At 50.2% G+C, this 19,567-nt stretch overlaps 1 protein-coding gene across 1 annotated transcript in view; it reads left to right on the forward strand.

Annotated features, from left to right (window-relative positions):
- Window positions 1-18,099, forward strand: part of nol8 (nucleolar protein 8) — a 61,011-nt gene extending 42,912 nt beyond the window's left edge. The window contains exons 10-18 of the mRNA XM_072440091.1: window positions 4,235-4,330; window positions 4,652-4,751; window positions 4,812-4,941; window positions 5,817-5,894; window positions 7,493-7,758; window positions 13,608-13,821; window positions 13,899-13,951; window positions 15,040-15,119; window positions 17,554-18,099. Coding sequence (XP_072296192.1) covers window positions 4,235-4,330; window positions 4,652-4,751; window positions 4,812-4,941; window positions 5,817-5,894; window positions 7,493-7,758; window positions 13,608-13,821; window positions 13,899-13,951; window positions 15,040-15,119; window positions 17,554-17,607 — 1,071 coding nt within the window. The 3' untranslated portion in view covers window positions 17,608-18,099. The remainder of the gene's footprint in view (window positions 1-4,234; window positions 4,331-4,651; window positions 4,752-4,811; window positions 4,942-5,816; window positions 5,895-7,492; window positions 7,759-13,607; window positions 13,822-13,898; window positions 13,952-15,039; window positions 15,120-17,553) is intronic.
- The last annotated feature ends 1,468 nt before the right edge of the window (window positions 18,100-19,567 follow it).

Raw genomic sequence — 19,567 nt, forward strand, 5'->3', positions numbered from 1 at the left:
GAAATGAATCAACAATGTCTGTGGTGGCGATGGAGTCAGACAATGTCTGTGGTGGTGATGAAGTCAGACAATGTCTGTGGTGGCGAGGGACGATGTCCCAGGGTCCTCTGTCCTTAGACTCTCCTTCTCGGCCAGGAAAAACTACAAAAAAAACCTCTTTGGGAAAAAAGCGTAGAAACCTGGAGGAGTTCCAGTGAAGGAGAGATCCCACTCTCACAGACGGACAGACGGACACGAGGAGACTGGAGCTGGACCCACTCTTCAGGCAGATGAGGGACCGTCCACACAGGGCAGGGACCACTTCACCAGGGGAGGGACATCTGGGTCCACAGGTCCTCAGGAGTGAGAGAAAGAAAAGAAGGCGGTGAACAGTTTGCAAGTGGAATCAAAAAATAAATATTGTTTGATAGCATAAGTAGTCAGAAGAAGAGGATAGTGCTCAAGCTGTCATACTTCCCCCAGCATAGTTACTCCTAGGGCAGCGTAGCTGAAGCTGTGGGTTTATGTTTCTGTTCCTAACTACTCTGACCATAAGTCATTTCAAAGAGGAACGTTTTAAGCCTGGACTTAAATGAAGAGACTGTGTCAGCATATTTAACATGGGTCGGGAGCTGATTCCATAACACAGGAGCTTGGTAGCTAAACGCTCTGCCTCCTACAGTACTTTTAGAGACTCTTGGCACCACCAGAAGGCCGGCATTCTGAGAGCGAAGAGCTCTGTTTGGATGATATGGTTCTATAGCATCTTTGAGGTGGGAGGGGCCATGTCATTTATGGCTTTGTAGGTCAAGAGTAGAATTTTGAATTTGATTCTGGACTCGACGGGGAGCCAGTGAAGAGACTTCAGCACCGGCGTAATGTGCTCTCTTCTTTTTGTTCCTGTTAGTAATCTTGCTGCTGCATTTTGAACCAGTTGAAAGCTTTTTATGGAGCTTTTAGGACCTGCTGTGAGCAGGAGTTACAGTCTAATCTAGTCGTTACAAATGCATGGATAAGTTTTTCGGCATCACTTTTAGGCAGGATTCTTCTGATTTTGGCTCTTGTTGCGCAAATGGAAATAGGCTGTTTTACAAGCTTGATTTATATGAGCTTTAAATGAGAGCTCCTGGTCAAATAAGACTCCAAGGTTTCTTACAGTAGAACTAGAGGCTACACTGACATTGTCCAGTGTGACTATCTGCTCAGATAGAGCGTCTCGTAGATGCTTAGGACCAAGCACAATGACCTCCAGCACAATGACCTCGGTTTTTTCAGGGTTAAGAAGCAGGTAGTTTAGTGTCATCCAGGTTTTTATCTCCTTCACACAAGTACTAAGTCTGTCTACTTGATCGCTCTGATCAGGTTCATTGATAAATACAGCTGAGTGTCGTCTGCATAGCAGTGGAAGTTAATGTCATGCTTTCTGATAATGTTGCCTAATGGTAGCATATAAAGAGTAAACAGAATTGGACCGAGTACTGATCCCTGTGGCACACCGTAAATTACTTTAGAGCTTGGTGAGGAGCTCTGGTTTACATTAACAAATTGGAACCTATCAGATAGATAGGATTTAAACCAGCTGAGGGCTGTTCCTCCAACACCTACATCACATTCTAACCTCTGCAGTAGAATGTTGTGGTCGATGGTGTCAAACACTGCGCTGAGGTCCAACAGAACCAGGATTGAGACCAGTCCATCGTCAGCGGCTAATAACAAATCATTTGTGACTTTAACTAGTGCAGTTTCAGTGCTGTGGTGGGCTCTGAACCCTGACTGGAAAACTTCAAATAAGTTATTGTCCTGCAGGTGGCGACAAAGCTGTTTTACTACAACTTTTTCAAGGATTTTAGAGACGAAGGGAAGATTATAAATAGGTCTGTAGTTTACCAATAGGTCGGGATCTAGATTAGGCTTTTTCAGAAGAGGTTTAATGACGTCATGTTTGAAGGACTGGAACATAGCCACTTTCGAGTGAAGTATTTATTATATTAAGAATAGAGTCTATAATTAGGGGGAGAATGTCTTTGAGGAGCTTGGAATGGTGTCTAGGACACAAGTGGAGCTTTTAGAGGACATAATGGCTGAAGTTATCTCTGCTTGATCAACAGCTGTGAACCTTTCTAGGTTTACAGGTGGATTTATATGGGACGTTAGATTTACAGCTTGGGCTAGTTCAGGGCTAATAGCGGGGTAATTTCATCTAATTTATCTCTGATTGTTTTTATTTTATTATTAAAAAATAGGAGGAAATCATCAGAGCTGAGTGTAGCTGGGATTGAGGGCTCTACTGCACTGTGACAGTTGGTTAGCCTAGCTACAGTGCTGAAAAGGAATTTAGTGTTACTTTTGTTGACTTCTATTAGATTTGAATAATATCTGGTTTGGGCCTTACGCAGAGCCTGCTTATAGGACAGCAGGCAACTTTTCCTGCTTTTAGGGATTCTTCTGTGCGAGAGCGACGAAATAATCCCTCTAACTTTATAACTTTTTGTTTCTGTGAACGCAGTTCTTGGTTGTACCAGGGGGAGGCGCGCTTTGGCCTAATGACCTTCTGTTTTAACGGCGCGACAACGTCAAGAGCAGACTTCAGAGAATTCATGGTCAAGTCGACACATTGATCACTTAAACTGGGACTAAAGCTGTTCTCAGCAGGATCACATGACATGATCACATGACATGATCACATGACATGATCACATGACGTGATCACATGACATGATCACATGACATGATCACATGACGTGATCACATGACGTGATCACATGACGTGATCACATGACATGATCACATGACGTGATCACATGACGTGATCACATGACATGATCACATGACATGATCACATGACATGTCACTGAATATTGACTATTATTTTTTTGAATTTTGAGATAGATTTTTCAGATTTTGTCCTTTTCATTATAACTTTATTTTGTGGGACTGGATGATCTTTAAGAATAAACTGAAAGGTAATTAGGAAATGATCTGACAATATAGGGTTTTGAGGGAGGACAATGAGGTCACTAATCTCTGTTCCATACGTTAGGACAAGATCCAGAGTGTTCTTGTGAGTGTGAGTCGCTTTATTTACATTCTGAGTGAAACCAATGCTGTCTAACAAGGCGCTGAAGGCATTACTGAGAGAGTCATCACTCATGTTCACGTGGATATTAAAGTCTCCAACTATAACTATTTTATCCCAGGCTAGCACTAAGTTTGATATAAAGTCAGAAAACTCTGTTAAAAACTCTGAGTAGGGACCAGGAGGTCGGTAGATAACTATGAACAAAACTCCTTTTTGGTTTTTCATATTTGGACATGTGATTGACACATGAGGCTTTAAATGAGTGACATGTGTCGTTAGTTTTAGGGCTCATGAGTCGCTTGAGTGTGAGATCACTGCCACACCACCACCTCGGCCTGTGCTCCTGGAGGTCTGAAAGTTAACATGGGTGGGTGGGGTTAACATGGGTGGGTGGGGTTAACATGGGTGGGTGGGGTTAACATGGGTGGGTGGGGTTAACATGGGTGGGTGGGGTTAACATGGGTGGGTGGGGTTAACATGGGTGGGTGGGGTTAACATGGGTGGGTGGAGTTAACATGGGTGGGTGGGGTGGACTCATTTAGTCTGACGTAGTCAGACTAAATGAGTGTATTTGTGTCATTTGTGATTGTTATTTTCCTTAAGTTATTTGGTCTGACGTTCTCACTCTCACGTTCTCACGTTCTCACGTGTTCACGTTCTCACGTTCTCACATTCACGTTCTCACGTTCTCACGTTCTCACGTTCACGTTCTCACGTTCTCACGTTCTCACGTTCTCACGTTCACGTTCACGTTCTCACGTTCACGTTCTCACGTTCTCACGTTCACGTTCACGTTCTCACGTTCTCACGTTCACGTTCTCACGTTCTCACGTTCTCACGTTCTCACGTTCTCACGTTCTCACATTCACGTTCTCACGTTCTCACGTTCTCACGTTCTCACGTTCTCACGTTCACGTTCACGTTCTCACGTTCTCACGTTCACGTTCACGTTCTCACGTTCTCACGTTCTCACTCTCACGTTCTCACGTTCTCACGTTCTCACGTTCTCACGTTCTCACTCTCACGTTCTCACGTTCTCACGTTCTCACGTTCTCACGTTCTCACATTCACGTTCTCACGTTCACGTTCACGTTCTCACGTTCACGTTCACGTTCTCACATTCACGTTCTCACGTTCTCACATTCACGTTCACGTTCTCACGTTCATGTTTTTCAGACTTCTTCAGCTCCTCGTTTGTTCGACAGTGATGAAGAGGAAGAGGAAGAGGAGTTTGAGATCAGACCTGAGTTTGAAGGAGCCGCAGGACACAAGGTGAAGACTCTAAACTGACACAATCCTCAGGTCAACTCCCAGGGTCAAAGGTTAGAGCTCAGAGGTTAGAGCTCACATTTCCTGAAGGTTCCTCCTGCTGATGGAGAACATGAGCTCCTGAAGGTTCCTCCTGCTGATGGAGAACATGAGCTCCTGAAGGTTCCTCCTGCTGATGGAGAACATGAGCTCCTGAAGGTTCCTCCTGCTGATGGAGAACATGAGCTCCTGAAGGTTCCTCCTGATCTGTGGAGTTAGAGTTTAGAGTTTCTCAGAGCTCCATATTTAGCTCACATTTTATTGTTCTCTTCTCCTGATGTCCAGCTGATGGCGCTACAGTCTCGCTTTGGGACGGATGAGCGATTCAAGATGGACACTCGTTTCCTTGACGACGCAAAGGAGGGCGGGGTCCAGGAGAACTCAGGTAAATCACTTTGTCTGGACGGTCGTCGTGGTTACGGCTCACACACACTCACTGTTGCAGAGCGCACTGCAGTGAGCGGGCAGCAGGAGGCGCTGCAGCAGGAGAAACACAAGAATCTGTCCATCCTCCAGAGTGTCCTGGGCCCCACCCCTCCACCAGCAGGGGGCGGAGCCAAGAGCCACACCTTCAGGTGACACCAAGGACTGGACCAGGGACTGGACTGGACCAGGGACTGGACTGGGACTGGACCAGGACCAGGGACTGGACCAGGGACTGGACCTGGACCAGGGACTGGACCTGGACCAGGGACTGGACCTGGACCAGGGACTGGACCTGGACCAGGGACTGGACCTGGACCAGGGACTGGACCAGGACCAGGGACTGGACCAGGGACTGGACCTGGACCAGGGACTGGACCAGGACCAGGGACTGGACCAGGGACTGGACCTGGACCAGGGACTGGACTGGACCAGGACTAGGGACTGGACCTGGACCAGGGACTGGACCTGGACCTGGACCAGGGACTGGACCTGGACCAGGGACTGGACCTGGACCAGGGACTGGACCAGGGACTGGACCTGGACCAGGGACTGGACCAGGGACTGGACCTGGACCAGGGACTGGACCAGGGACTGGACTGGACCTGGACCAGGGACTGGACCTGGACCAGGGACTGGACCAGGGACTGGACTGGACCTGGACCAGGGACTGGACCTGGACCAGGGACTGGACCAGGGACTGGACCTGGACCAGGGACTGGACCAGGGACTGGACCAGGGACTGGACTGGACCTGGACCAGGGACTGGACCTGGACCAGGGACTGGACCAGGGACTGGACCTGGACCAGGGACTGGACCAGGGACTGGACTGGACCTGGACCAGGGACTGGACCTGGACCAGTTACATGTTAAGTTTTAGGTGTTGTTAGATGTAAGAGTTAGTTGTTAGTTAGAGTTAGATGTTAGAGTTAGATGTAAGAGTTAGATGTTAGAGTTAGATGTTAGAGTTAGATGTTAGAGTTGGATGTTAGAGTTGGATATTAGAGTTAACCCAGTGTGTTTCAGAGATGTGTCGGCGCTGCACTATGACCCGAGCAAAGAGGAACACGCCTCGTTTGAGAAGAAACTGGAGACTAAAGAGAGGTGAGAGCATCAGACATCAGGCACTTAAAAGTTTCACTGAAGGAACCAGAGTCTGGACCGGAGTCTGGACCGGAGTCTGGATCGGAGTCTGGACCGGAGTCTGGATCGGAGTCTGGACAGGTCCGTGGACACGTCTGACACGTCTGTGGACAGGTCCGTGGACACGTCTGACACGTCTGTGGACAGGTCCGTGGACACGTCTGACACGTCCGTGGACAGGTCCGTGGACAGGTCTGACACGTCTGTGGACAGGTCCGTGGACACGTCTGTGGACAGGTCCGTGGACACGTCTGTGGACAGGTCCGTGGACACGTCTGTGGACAGGTCCGTGGACACGTCTGTGGACAGGTCCGTGGACACGTCTGTGGACAGGTCCGTGGACACGTCTGTGGACAGGTCCGTGGACACGTCCGTGGACAGGTCTGACACGTCCGTGGACAGGTCCGTGGACGGGTCCGTGGACACGTCTGACACGTCTGTGGACAGGTCCGTGGACACGTCTGACACGTCTGTGGACAGGTCCGTGGACACGTCTGTGGACAGGTCCGTGGACACGTCTGTGGACAGGTCCGTGGACACGTCTGTGGACAGGTCCGTGGACACGTCTGTGGACAGGTCCGTGGACACGTCCGTGGACAGGTCTGACACGTCCGTGGACAGGTCCGTGGACACGTCCGTGGACACGTCTGACACGTCTGTGGACAGGTCCGTGGACACGTCTGTGGACAGGTCCGTGGACAGGTCCGTGGACACGTCCGTGGACAGGTCCGTGGACACGTCTGTGGACAGGTCCGTGGACACGTCCGTGGACACGTCCGTGGATACGTCTGACACGTCTGTGGACAGGTCCGTGGACAGGTCCGTGGACACGTCCGTGGACACGTCCGTGGACACGTCTGGACAGGTCTGTGGACACGTCCGTGGACAGGTCCGTGGACACGTCCGTGGACACGTCCGTGGACACGTCCGTGGACACGTCCGTGGACAGGTCCGTGGACACGTCTGTGGACAGGTCCGTGGACAGGTCCGTGGACAGGTCCGTGGACAGGTCCGTGGACAGGTCCGTGGATACGTCTGACACGTCTGTGGACAGGTCCGTGGACAGGTCCGTGGACAGGTCCGTGGACAGGTCCGTGGACAGGTCCGTGGACACGTCCGTGGACACGTCTGGACAGGTCCGTGGACACGTCCGTGGACAGGTCCGTGGACAGGTCCGTGGACACGTCCGTGGACACGTCCGTGGACACGTCTGGACAGGTCCGTGGACACGTCTGTGGACAGGTCCGTGGACACGTCTGTGGACAGGTCCGTGGACAGGTCCGTGGACAGGTCCGTGGATACGTCTGACACGTCTGTGGACAGGTCCGTGGACAGGTCCGTGGATACGTCTGACACGTCTGTGGACAGGTCCGTGGACAGGTCCGTGGATACGTCTGACACGTCTGTGGACAGGTCCGTGGACAGGTCCGTGGATACGTCTGACACGTCTGTGGACAGGTCCGTGGACAGGTCCGTGGATACGTCTGACACGTCTGTGGACAGGTCCGTGGACAGGTCAGAGCTGTGAAGAAGGAGACTTGAAAGTGTGTGTTTGACAGTAAAAAGTCTCGGAGGAAGAGGAGAGAAGAAGCTCAGAAACTTCCAGAAGTCTCCAAAGAAATCTACTTCGAGGTGAAGACCGATCTGAAGGCCGCGTTCGGGAAAGAGACGGAGAACCAGGAGAACCAGGAGAACAACTGGGACCAGGACGAAGGAGACGATAAGGAAGGAGACGAGGAGTTAGCAGAGGAGCAGAAGGAGGAAAGTGGAGGATTCAAGTTCTCATTCTTTGGAGACGAACCAGATCCACAACCACAGCAGACTGGTGAGTCCTGGTTTAGTCCTGGTTTAGTCCTGGTTTAGACCTGGTTTAGACCTGGTTTAGTCCTGGTTTAGACCCGGTTTAGTCCTGGTTTAGACCCGGTTTAGACCCGGTTTAGTCCTGGTTTAGTCCTGGTTTAGACCTGGTTTAGTCCTGGTTTGGACCCGGTTTAGTCCTGGTTTGGACCTGGTTTAGACCTGGTTTAGTCCTGGTTTAGACCCGGTTTAGTCCTGGTTTAGTCCCGGTTTAGACCTGGTTTAGTCCTGGTTTGGACCCAGTTTAGTCCTGGTTTGGACCCGGTTTAGACCCGGGTTAGTCCCGGTTTAGTCCTGGTTTAGGCCCGGTTTAGGCCCGGTTTAGACCCGGTTTAGTCCTGGTTTAGTCCTGGTTTAGACCTGGTTTAGTCCTGGTTTAGTCCTGGTTTGGACCTGGTTTAGACCTGGTTTAGTCCTGGTTTAGTCCTGGTTTGGACCCGGTTTAGTCCCGGTTTAGTCCCGGTTTAGTCCCGGTTTAGTCCTGGTTTAGTCCTGGTTTAGACCCGGTTTAGTCCTGGTTTAGACCCGGTTTAGTCCTGGTTTAGACCCGGTTTAGTCCAGGTTTAGTCCTGGTTTAGTCCTGGTTTGGACCCGGTTTAGTCCTGGTTTAGACCTGGTTTAGACCTGGTTTAGTCCTGGTTTAGACCTGGTTTAGACACGATTTAGTCCTGGTTTAGACCCGGGTTAGTCCTGGTTTAGACCTGGTTTAGTCCTGGTTTAGGCCCGGTTTAGTCCTGGTTTAGGCCCGGTTTAGACCCGGTTTAGACCCGGTTTAGGCCCGGTTTAGGCCCGGTTTAGTCCCGGTTTAGACCCGGTTTAGACCCGGTTTAGTCCTGGTTTAGTCCCGGTTTAGGCCCGGTTTAGTCCTGGTTTAGTCCTGGTTTAGACCCGGTTTAGACCTGGTTTAGTCCTGGTTTAGGCCCGGTTTAGTCCTGGTTTAGACCTGGTTTAGTCCTGGTTTGGACCCGGTTTAGTCCTGGTTTGGACCCGGTTTGGACCTGGTTTAGACCTGGTTTAGTCCTGGTTTAGTCCTGGTTTGGACCTGGTTTAGTCCTGGTTTAGACCCGGTTTAGACCCGGTTTAGTCCTGGTTTAGTCCTGGTTTAGTCCAGGTTTAGTCCTGGTTTGGACCCGGTTTAGACCCGGTTTAGTCCTGGTTTAGACCTGGTTTAGTCCTGGTTTAGACCTGGTTTAGACCCGATTTAGTCCTGGTTTAGACCCGATTTAGTCCTGGTTTAGACCCGGGTTAGTCCTGGTTTAGTCCTGGTTTAGGCCCGGTTTGGACCCGGTTTAGTCCTGGTTTAGACCCGGTTTAGACCCGGTTTAGACCCGGTTTAGTCCCGGTTTAGACCTGGTTTAGTCCTGGTTTAGACCTGGTTTAGTCCTGGTTTAGACCCGGTTTAGTCCTGGTTTGGACCCGGTTTAGTCCTGGTTTGGACCCGGGTTAGTCCCGGTTTAGTCCTGGTTTAGACCCGGTTTAGTCCTGGTTTAGACCTGGTTTAGTCCTGGTTTGGACCCGGTTTAGTCCCGGTTTAGACCCGGTTTAGTCCTGGTTTAGTCCTGGTTTAGGCCCGGTTTAGGCCCGGTTTAGACCCGGTTTAGTCCAGGTTTAGTCCTGGTTTAGTCCAGGTTTAGTCCTGGTTTAGTCCTGGTTTGGACCCGGTTTAGTCCTGGTTTAGACCCGGTTTAGACCCGGTTTAGTCCTGGTTTAGACCCGGTTTAGACCTGGTTTAGTCCTGGTTTAGACCTGGTTTAGTCCTGGTTTGGACCCGGTTTAGTCCTGGTTTGGACCCGGTTTAGTCCTGGTTTGGACCCGGTTTAGTCCAGGTTTAGTCCCGGTTTAGTCCCGGTTTAGTCCTGGTTTAGTCCTGGTTTAGACCCGGTTTAGTCCTGGTTTAGTCCTGGTTTAGACCCGGTTTAGTCCAGGTTTAGTCCTGGTTTGGACCCGGTTTAGTCCTGGTTTAGACCCGGTTTAGACCCGGTTTAGTCCTGGTTTAGACCTGGTTTAGTCCTGGTTTAGACCTGGTTTAGACCCGATTTAGTCCTGGTTTAGACCCGGGTTAGTCCTGGTTTAGACCCGGTTTAGTCCTGGTTTAGGCCCGGTTTAGTCTTGGTTTAGTCCTGGTTTAGGCCCGGTTTAGTCCCGGTTTAGTCCCGGTTTAGTCCTGGTTTAGACCCGGTTTAGACCTGGTTTAGACCCGGTTTAGACCCGGTTTAGTCCTGGTTTAGACCTGGTTTAGTCCTGGTTTAGTCCTGGTTTAGACCCGGTTTAGACCCGGTTTAGTCCTGGTTTAGACCCGGTTTAGACCTGGTTTAGTCCTGGTTTAGACCTGGTTTAGTCCTGGTTTGGACCCGGTTTAGTCCTGGTTTGGACCCGGTTTAGTCCAGGTTTAGTCCCGGTTTAGTCCCGGTTTAGTCCCGGTTTAGTCCTGGTTTAGTCCTGGTTTAGACCCGGTTTAGTCCTGGTTTAGTCCTGGTTTAGACCCGGTTTAGTCCAGGTTTAGTCCTGGTTTGGACCCGGTTTAGTCCTGGTTTAGACCCGGTTTAGACCCGGTTTAGTCCTGGTTTAGACCTGGTTTAGTCCTGGTTTAGACCTGGTTTAGACCCGATTTAGTCCTGGTTTAGACCCGGGTTAGTCCTGGTTTAGACCCGGTTTAGTCCTGGTTTAGGCCCGGTTTAGGCCCGGTTTGGACCCGGTTTAGACCTGGTTTGGACCCGGTTTAGTCCCGGTTTAGACCCGGGTTAGTCCTGGTTTAGTCCCGGTTTAGTCCTGGTTTAGACCCGGTTTAGACCCGGTTTAGTCCTGGTTTAGACCTGGTTTAGTCCTGGTTTGGACCCGGTTTGGACCTGGTTTAGACCTGGTTTAGTCCTGGTTTAGTCCTGGTTTAGACCCGGTTTAGTCCTGGTTTAGTCCCGGTTTAGACCTGGTTTAGACCTGGTTTAGACCCGATTTAGTCCTGGTTTAGACCCGGGTTAGTCCTGGTTTAGACCCGGTTTAGTCCTGGTTTAGGCCCGGTTTAGGCCCGGTTTAGACCCGGTTTAGGCCCGGTTTAGTCCTGGTTTAGTCCCGGTTTAGTCCTGGTTTAGACCCGGTTTAGACCTGGTTTAGACCTGGTTTAGTCCTGGTTTAGTCCTGGTTTAGGCCCGGTTTAGTCCCGGTTTAGTCCTGGTTTAGACCCGGTTTAGACCTTGTTTAGTCCTGGTTTAGTCCTGGTTTAGTCCTGGTTTAGACCCGGTGTTGACCCGGTTTAGTCCTGGTTTAGTCCTGGTTTGGACCCGGTTTGGACCCGGTTTAGTCCTGGTCTAGGCCCGGTTTAGACCCGGTTTAGTCCTGGTTTAGACCTGGTTTAGTCCTGGTTTGGACCCGGTTTAGTCTCGGTTTGGACCCGGTTTAGTCCTGGTTTAGGCCCGGTTTAGGCCCGGTTTAGACCCGGTTTAGTCCAGGTTTAGTCCTGGTTTAGTCCAGGTTTAGTCCTGGTTTAGTCCTGGTTTGGACCCGGTTTAGTCCTGGTTTAGACCCGGTTTAGACCCGGTTTAGTCCTGGTTTAGACCCGGTTTAGACCTGGTTTAGTCCTGGTTTAGACCTGGTTTAGTCCTGGTTTGGACCCGGTTTAGTCCTGGTTTGGACCCGGTTTAGTCCTGGTTTGGACCCGGTTTAGTCCAGGTTTAGTCCAGGTTTAGTCCCGGTTTAGTCCCGGTTTAGTCCCGGTTTAGTCCCGGTTTATTCCCGGTTTAGACCCGGTTTAGTCCTGGTTTAGACCCGGTTTAGACCCGGTTTAGTCCCGGTTTAGTCCTGGTTTAGTCCTGGTTTGGACCCGGTTTAGTCCTGGTTTGGACCCGGTTTAGTCCTGGTTTGGACCCGGGTTAGTCCCGGTTTAGTCCTGGTTTAGACCCGGTTTAGTCCTGGTTTAGACCCGGTTTAGTCCTGGTTTAGTCCTGGTTTGGACCCGGTTTAGTCCTGGTTTAGACCCGGTTTAGTCCTGGTTTAGACCTGGTTTAGTCCTGGTTTGGACCCGGTTTAGTCCCGGTTTAGACCCGGTTTAGTCCTGGTTTAGGCCCGGTTTAGGCCCGGTTTAGACCCGGTTTAGTCCAGGTTTAGTCCTGGTTTAGTCCAGGTTTAGTCCTGGTTTAGTCCTGGTTTGGACCCGGTTTAGTCCTGGTTTAGACCCGGTTTAGACCCGGTTTAGTCCTGGTTTAGACCCGGTTTAGTCCTGGTTTAGGCCCGGTTTAGTCCAGGTTTAGTCCTGGTTTAGTCCAGGTTTAGTCCTGGTTTAGTCCTGGTTTGGACCCGGTTTAGTCCTGGTTTAGACCCGGTTTAGACCCGGTTTAGTCCTGGTTTAGACCCGGTTTAGACCCGGTTTAGACCCGGTTTAGTCCTGGTTTGGACCCGGTTTAGTCCTGGTTTAGACCTGGTTTAGTCCTGGTTTAGACCCGGTTTAGTCCTGGTTTGGACCCGGTTTAGTCCTGGTTTGGACCCGGTTTAGTCCTGGTTTGGACCCGGTTTAGTCCCGGTTTAGTCCTGGTTTAGACCCGGTTTAGTCCTGGTTTAGTCCTGGTTTAGTCCTGGTTTAGACCCGGTTTAGTCCAGGTTTAGTCCTGGTTTAGTCCTGGTTTGGACCCGGTTTAGTCCTGGTTTAGACCCGGTTTAGACCCGGTTTAGTCCTGGTTTAGACCTGGTTTAGTCCTGGTTTAGACCTGGTTTAGACCCGATTTAGTCCTGGTTTAGACCTGGTTTAGTCCTGGTTTAGGCCCGGTTTAGACCCGGTTTAGGCCCGGTTTGGACCCGGTTTAGTCCTGGTTTAGACCCGGGTTAGTCCTGGTTTAGACCCGGGTTAGTCCTGGTTTAGGCCCGGTTTAGGCCCGGTTTAGTCCAGGTTTAGTCCTGGTTTAGTCCAGGTTTAGTCCTGGTTTAGTCCTGGTTTGGACCCGGTTTAGTCCTGGTTTAGACCCGGTTTAGACCCGGTTTAGTCCTGGTTTAGACCCGGTTTAGACCTGGTTTAGTCCTGGTTTAGACCTGGTTTAGTCCTGGTTTGGACCCGGTTTAGTCCTGGTTTGGACCCGGTTTAGTCCTGGTTTAGACCCGGGTTAGTCCTGGTTTAGACCTGGTTTAGTCCTGGTTTAGGCTCGGTTTAGTCCTGGTTTAGGCCCGGTTTGGACCCGGTTTAGGCCCGGTTTAGGCCCGGTTTAGTCCCGGTTTGGACCCGGTTTAGTCCTGGTTTAGACCCGGTTTAGACCCGGTTTAGTCCCGGTTTAGACCTGGTTAAGTCCTGGTTTAGACCCGGTTTAGTCCTGGTTTGGACCCGGTTTAGTCCTGGTTTGGACCCGGTTTAGTCCTGGTTTGGACCCGGGTTAGTCCCGGTTTAGTCCTGGTTTAGACCCGGTTTAGTCCTGGTTTAGACCCGGTTTGGACCCGGTTTAGTCCTGGTTTAGTCCTGGTTTAGACCCGGGTTAGTCCTGGTTTAGACCTGGTTTAGTCCTGGTTTAGTCCTGGTTTAGTCCTGGTTTAGTCCTGGTTTAGACCCGGGTTAGTCTTGGTTTAGTCCTGGTTTAGACCTGGTTTAGTCCTGGTTTAGTCCTGGTTTAGTCCTGGTTTAGTCCTGGTTTAGTCCTGGTTTAGACCCGGGTTAGTCTTGGTTTAGTCCTGGTTTAGACCTGGTTTAGTCCTGGTTTAGACCTGGTTTAGTCCTGGTTTAGTCCTGGTTTAGACCTGGTTTAGTCCTGGTTTAGACCTGGTTTAGTCCTGGTTTAGTCCTGGTTTAGTCCTGGTTTAGTCCTGGTTTAGTCCTGGTTTACTCTTCTGTGTTCTTGTGTGTTACAGACTATAAAGTGCAGAGTATGTTGGGGCCAAAGTTGTCGTGGCAACAGAACCTGAGACTGATCGACAGCAGCGACGAAGAAGGAGAAGAAAAGGAGCAGGAGGAGCAGGAGGAGCAGGAGGAGCAGGAGGAGCAGGAGGAGCAGGAGGAGCAGGAGGAGCAGGAGGAGCAGGAGGAGCAGGAGGAGCAGGAGGAGCAGGAGGGAGGAGCCGCTCTGTAAGAACTCGTCATGAAAAGTGTAAATGACTTGAGTTTGTGTCGATGTTTGACTAAAACTAAAGTTGTGATTTCAGAGAGAAACGTTCAGATCTGTTCTTCTTCTGCACCAACGACCCGCGGCTCACAGGTCAGAACAGGTGCATCATGGGACATCAGAGCATCATGGGACATTAGAACAGGTGCATCATGGGACATTAGAACAGGTGCATCATGGGACATTAGAACAGGTGCATCATGGGACATTAGAACAGGTGCATCATGGGACATCAGAGCATCATGGGACATTAGAACAGGTGCATCATGGGACATCAGAGCATCATGGGACATTAGAACAGGTGCATCATGGGACATCAGAGCATCATGGGACATTAGAACAGGTGCATCATGGGACATCAGAGCATCATGGGACATTAGAACAGGTGCATCATGGGACATCAGAGCATCATGGGACATTAGAACAGGTGCATCATGGGACATTAGAACAGGTGCATCATGGGACATTAGAACAGGTGCATCATGGGACATTAGAACAGGTGCATCATGGGACATTAGAACAGGTGCATCATGGGACATCAGAGCATCATGGGACATTAGAACAGGTGCATCATGGGACATCAGAGCATCATGGGACATTAGAACAGGTGCATCATGGGACATTAGAACAGGTGCATCATGGGACATTAGAACAGGTGCATCATGGGACATCAGAGCATCATGGGACATTAGAACAGGTGCATCATGGGACATCAGAGCATCATGGGACATTAGAACAGGTGCATCATGGGACATCAGAGCATCATGGGACATTAGAACAGGTGCATCATGGGACATTAGAACAGGTGCATCATGGGACATCAGAGCATCATGGGACATTAGAACAGGTGCATCATGGGACATTAGAACAGGTGCATCATGGGACATTAGAACAGGTGCATCATGGGACATCAGAGCATCATGGGACATTAGAACAGGTGCATCATGGGACATTAGAACAGGTGCATCATGGGACATTAGAACAGGTGCATCATGGGACATTAGAACAGGTGCATCATGGGACATTAGAACAGGTGCATCATGGGACATTAGAACAGGTGCATCATGGGACATTAGAACAGGTGCATCATGGGACATTAGAACAGGTGCATCATGGGACATTAGAACAGGTGCATCATGGGACATTAGAACAGGTGCATCATCTTCAGTCGTGTGTTTCAGACGGAGCTCGTTGGTTCTGCAGAAGTTCACTGGAAGAACAGAGAGAAACCTGGGACCAGACCAGGACTGAACTGAGACAGGTACTAAACCAGGACTAAACCAGGACTAAACCAGGTCTAAACCAGGACTAAACCAGGACTAAACCAGGACTAAACCAGGACTAAACCAGGTCTAAACCAGGTCTAAACCAGGACTAAACCAGGACTAAACCAGGACTAAACCAGGACTAAACCAGGACTAAACCAGGACTAAACCAGGACTAAACCAGGAACTAAACCAGGAACTAAACCAGGAACTAAACCAGGACTAAACCAGGACTAAACCAGGACTAAACCAGGACTAAACCAGGACTAAACCAGGACTAAACCAGGACTAAGACAGGACTAAACCAGGAACTAAACCAGGAACTAAACCAGGAACTAAACCAGGACTAAACCAGGACTAAACCAGGACTAAACCAGGACTAAACCAGGAACTAAACCAGGAACTAAACCAGGAACTAAACCAGGACTAAACCAGGACTAAACCAGGACTAAACCAGGACTAAACCAGGACTAAACCAGGACTAAGACAGGACTAAGACAGGACTAAACCAGGACTAAGACAGGACTAAACCAGGAACTAAACCAGGAACTAAACCAGGAACTAAACCAGGACTAAACCAGGACTAAACCAGGACTAAACCAGGACTAAACCAGGACTAAGACAGGACTAAGACAGGAACTAAACCAGGAACTAAACCAGGAACTAAACCAGGAACTAAACCAGGACTAAACCAGGACTAAACCAGGACTAAACCAGGACTAAACCAGGACTAAGACAGGACTAAGACAGGACTAAACCAGGAACTAAACCAGGACTAAACCAGGACTAAACCAAGACTAAACCAAGACTAAACCAGGTCTAAACCAGGACTAAACCAGGTCTAAACCAGGACTAAGACAGGACTAAGACAGGAACTAAACCAGGACTAAACCAGGACTAAACCAAGACTAAACCAAGACTAAACCAGGTCTAAACCAGGACTAAACCAGGTCTAAACCAGGTCTAAACCAGGTCTAAACCAGGTCTAAACCAGGTCTAAACCAGGACTAAACCAGGACTAAACCAGGACTAAACCAGGACCTAAACCAGGACTAAACCAGGACTAAACCAGGACTAAACCAGGACTAAACCAGGACTAAACCAAGACTAAACCAAGACTAAACCAAGACTAAGACAGGAACTAAACCAGGACTAAACCAGGACTAAACCAGGACTAAACCAGGACTAAACCAGGTCTAAACCAGGTCTAAACCAGGTCTAAACCAGGACTAAACCAGGAACTAAACCAGGACTAAACCAGGACTAAACCAGGACTAAACCAGGACTAAGACAGGACTAAGACAGGACTAAGACAGGACTAAACCAGGAACTAAACCAGGAACTAAACCAGGAACTAAACCAGGACTAAACCAGGACTAAACCAGGACTAAACCAGGACTAAACCAGGACTAAACCAAGACTAAACCAAGACTAAACCAAGACTAAACCAAGACTAAACCAGGTCTAAACCAGGTCTAAACCAGGACTAAACCAGGAACTAAACCAGGACTAAACCAGGACTAAACCAGGACTAAACCAGGACTAAACCAGGACTAAGACAGGACTAAGACAGGACTAAGACAGGACTAAACCAGGAACTAAACCAGGAACTAAACCAGGAACTAAACCAGGACTAAACCAGGACTAAACCAGGACTAAACCAGGACTAAACCAGGACTAAACCAAGACTAAACCAAGACTAAACCAAGACTAAACCAAGACTAAACCAGGACTAAACCAGGACTAAGACAGGACTAAGACAGGAACTAAACCAGGACTAAACCAGGACTAAACCAGGACTAAACCAGGACTAAGACAGGAACTAAACCAGGACTAAACCAGGACTAAACCAGGACTAAACCAAGACTAAACCAAGACTAAACCAGGACTAAACCAAGACTAAACCAAGACTAAACCAAGACTAAACCAAGACTAAACCAGGACTAAGACAGGACTAAGACAGGACTAAGACAGGAACTAAACCAGGACTAAACCAGGACTAAACCAGGTCTAAACCAGGACTAAACCAGGACTAAACCAGGACTAAACCAGGACTAAACCAGGACTAAGACAGGACTAAACCAGGACTAAACCAAGACTAAGACAGGACTAAGACAGGAACTAAACCAGGACTAAACCAGGACTAAACCAGGACTAAACCAGGACTAAACCAGGTCTAAACCAGGTCTAAACCAGGACTAAACCAGGACTAAACCAGGTCTAAACCAGGACTAAACCAGGACTAAACCAGGACTAAACCAGGACTAAACCAGGACTAAGACAGGACTAAACCAGGACTAAACCAAGACTAAGACAGGACTAAGACAGGAACTAAACCAGGACTAAACCAGGACTAAACCAGGACTAAACCAGGACTAAACCAGGTCTAAACCAGGTCTAAACCAGGACTAAAAGTGTTTTCTTGTTCAGGACTGTAAGAAGAAGCACAAAGACGCTCGGAGGAGGCTGCGCGTGCAGCGCTGAGCAGAGGCGGAGCCAGACATTCTTCACATCCGGGGCCCAGAGAGAAGAAGGGGGGTTCTTTCAGGCCAATATAAATACTGTATTTCCTGTACAGAGAGTAACATCCAAAGGCAAAGACGGACCAGGGCCTTTTTGTCTTCTGAGAGAGCTCCGCCCTCACAACAAACTGGCTCCTCCCCCACAAACGCAGAGGCGGGAACATTTATTACATTTACTTTTTCAAGAAATTGTACATCTTTGTTCTGATTTAAAACATGAAAAAGCTTTGCTCCAGATGGGACTGGAACTCACAACCCTGTGGTCCAGAGTCTAATGCTGTACTGACTGAGCTCACCAAACCAAGGCCGTCTGTGCTTTTTGTGCTGCTTCTTCTGACATGATTTAGTTTAATACTTGTGTACTATTCTACCATCGTGTGTACTATTCTACCATCGTGTGTACTATTCTACCATCGTGTGTACTATTCTACCATCGTGTGTACTATTCTACCATCGTGTGTACTATTCTACCATCGTGTGTACTATTCTACCATCGTGTGCACTCTTCTACCATCGTGTGCACTCTTCTACCATAAATAAACTTTGTTTTTCAGCACATGTTCTGAATGTCTCTTTTTTCCCAATCGATCGCCCTTTATGATGACAACAATAACAAGGCAGTTCACGTCGCCCGGATCGGCGTCACCGGGGTCCCATCCTGGAGCCAGGCCTGGGATGGGTGCTCGATGGCGAGCGCCTGGTGGCCGGGTCTTACCCCACGGGGCCCGGCCGGGCACAGCCCGAACGAGCGACGTGGGGCCGCCCTCCCATGGGCCCACCACCCGCAGGAGGATCCATAAGAGGCGGGGTAGAGAGATCTGGGCAGCAGTCGAGGGCAGGGGCCTCGGCGACCAGATCTCCAGACACAGAGACTAGCTCTGGGGACATGAAATGTCCCCTCGCTGGGGGGAGGAGCCTGAGCTTGTGCAGGAGGTGGAGCGATATCGACTAGATATAGTCGGCCTCAGCTCCAGCACAGTTTGTGCTCTGGAACCATCTCCTCCAGAGGGACTGGACGCTCCACTTCTCTGGTGCTGCCCGCGGGGAGAGGCGGGGCTGGTGTGGGCGGGGCTGGTGTGGGCGGGGCTGGTGTGGGCGGGGCTGGTGTGGGCGGGGCTGGTGTGGGCTTATAGCCCCTCAGCTCAGTCGGCACGTGTTGGAGTTCACCCCGGTGGACGAGAGGGTCGTGTCCCTCCGCCTTCGGGTGGGGGACATGTCTCTCACTGTTGTGGCGGCCTACGGGCCGAACAGCAGTGCAGAGGACCCGGCCTTCTTGGAGTCCTTGGGAGGAGAACTGGACAGTGCACTGACCGGGGACTCCATTGTTCTACTGGGGGACTTCAACACCCACGTGGACAATGACAGTGACTCCTGGAGAGGGGCGGAGCCCCGATCTGAACCCGAGCGGTCAGTTATTGGACTTCTGTGTGAGCCACGGACTGTCCAGAACAAACACCATGTTCAAGCACAAGGTCCATCAGGTCACATGACACCAGGACACAGGAGGTCAATGATCCACTTTGTTGTCGTGTCCTCTGACCTCTGACCTTCAGGCGCGTGTCTTGGACACTCGGGTGAAAAGGGGCGGAGCTGTAGAGCACCACCTGGTGGTGAGTTGGATCCACTGGTGGAGGAGGAAGCCGGACAGACTTGGCAGACCCAAGTGCATTGTGGGAGTCTGTTGGGAACGTCTTGTGGAGGCTCTGTCAGGAGGGTCTTCACCTCACACCTCCAGGAGAGCTTCTCCCATGTCCCGGGGGACGCTGGGGACATTGAGTCTGAGTGGACCATGTTCTCCGCCTCCATTGTTGATGCGGCTGCTCAGAGCTGTGGTCACATGGTCTCCGGTGCCTGTCGCGGCGGCAACTCCCGAACCCCCGAACCCGGTGGTGGACACCGGAAGTGAGGGATGTCGTCAGGCT

The sequence above is a fragment of the Eucyclogobius newberryi genome, unplaced genomic scaffold (assembly GCF_026437365.1).
Source record: "Eucyclogobius newberryi isolate DKJ021-1_F unplaced genomic scaffold, fEucNew1.0.hap1 SCAF_11, whole genome shotgun sequence".
NCBI classification, from domain to species: domain Eukaryota; kingdom Metazoa; phylum Chordata; class Actinopteri; order Gobiiformes; family Gobiidae; genus Eucyclogobius; species Eucyclogobius newberryi.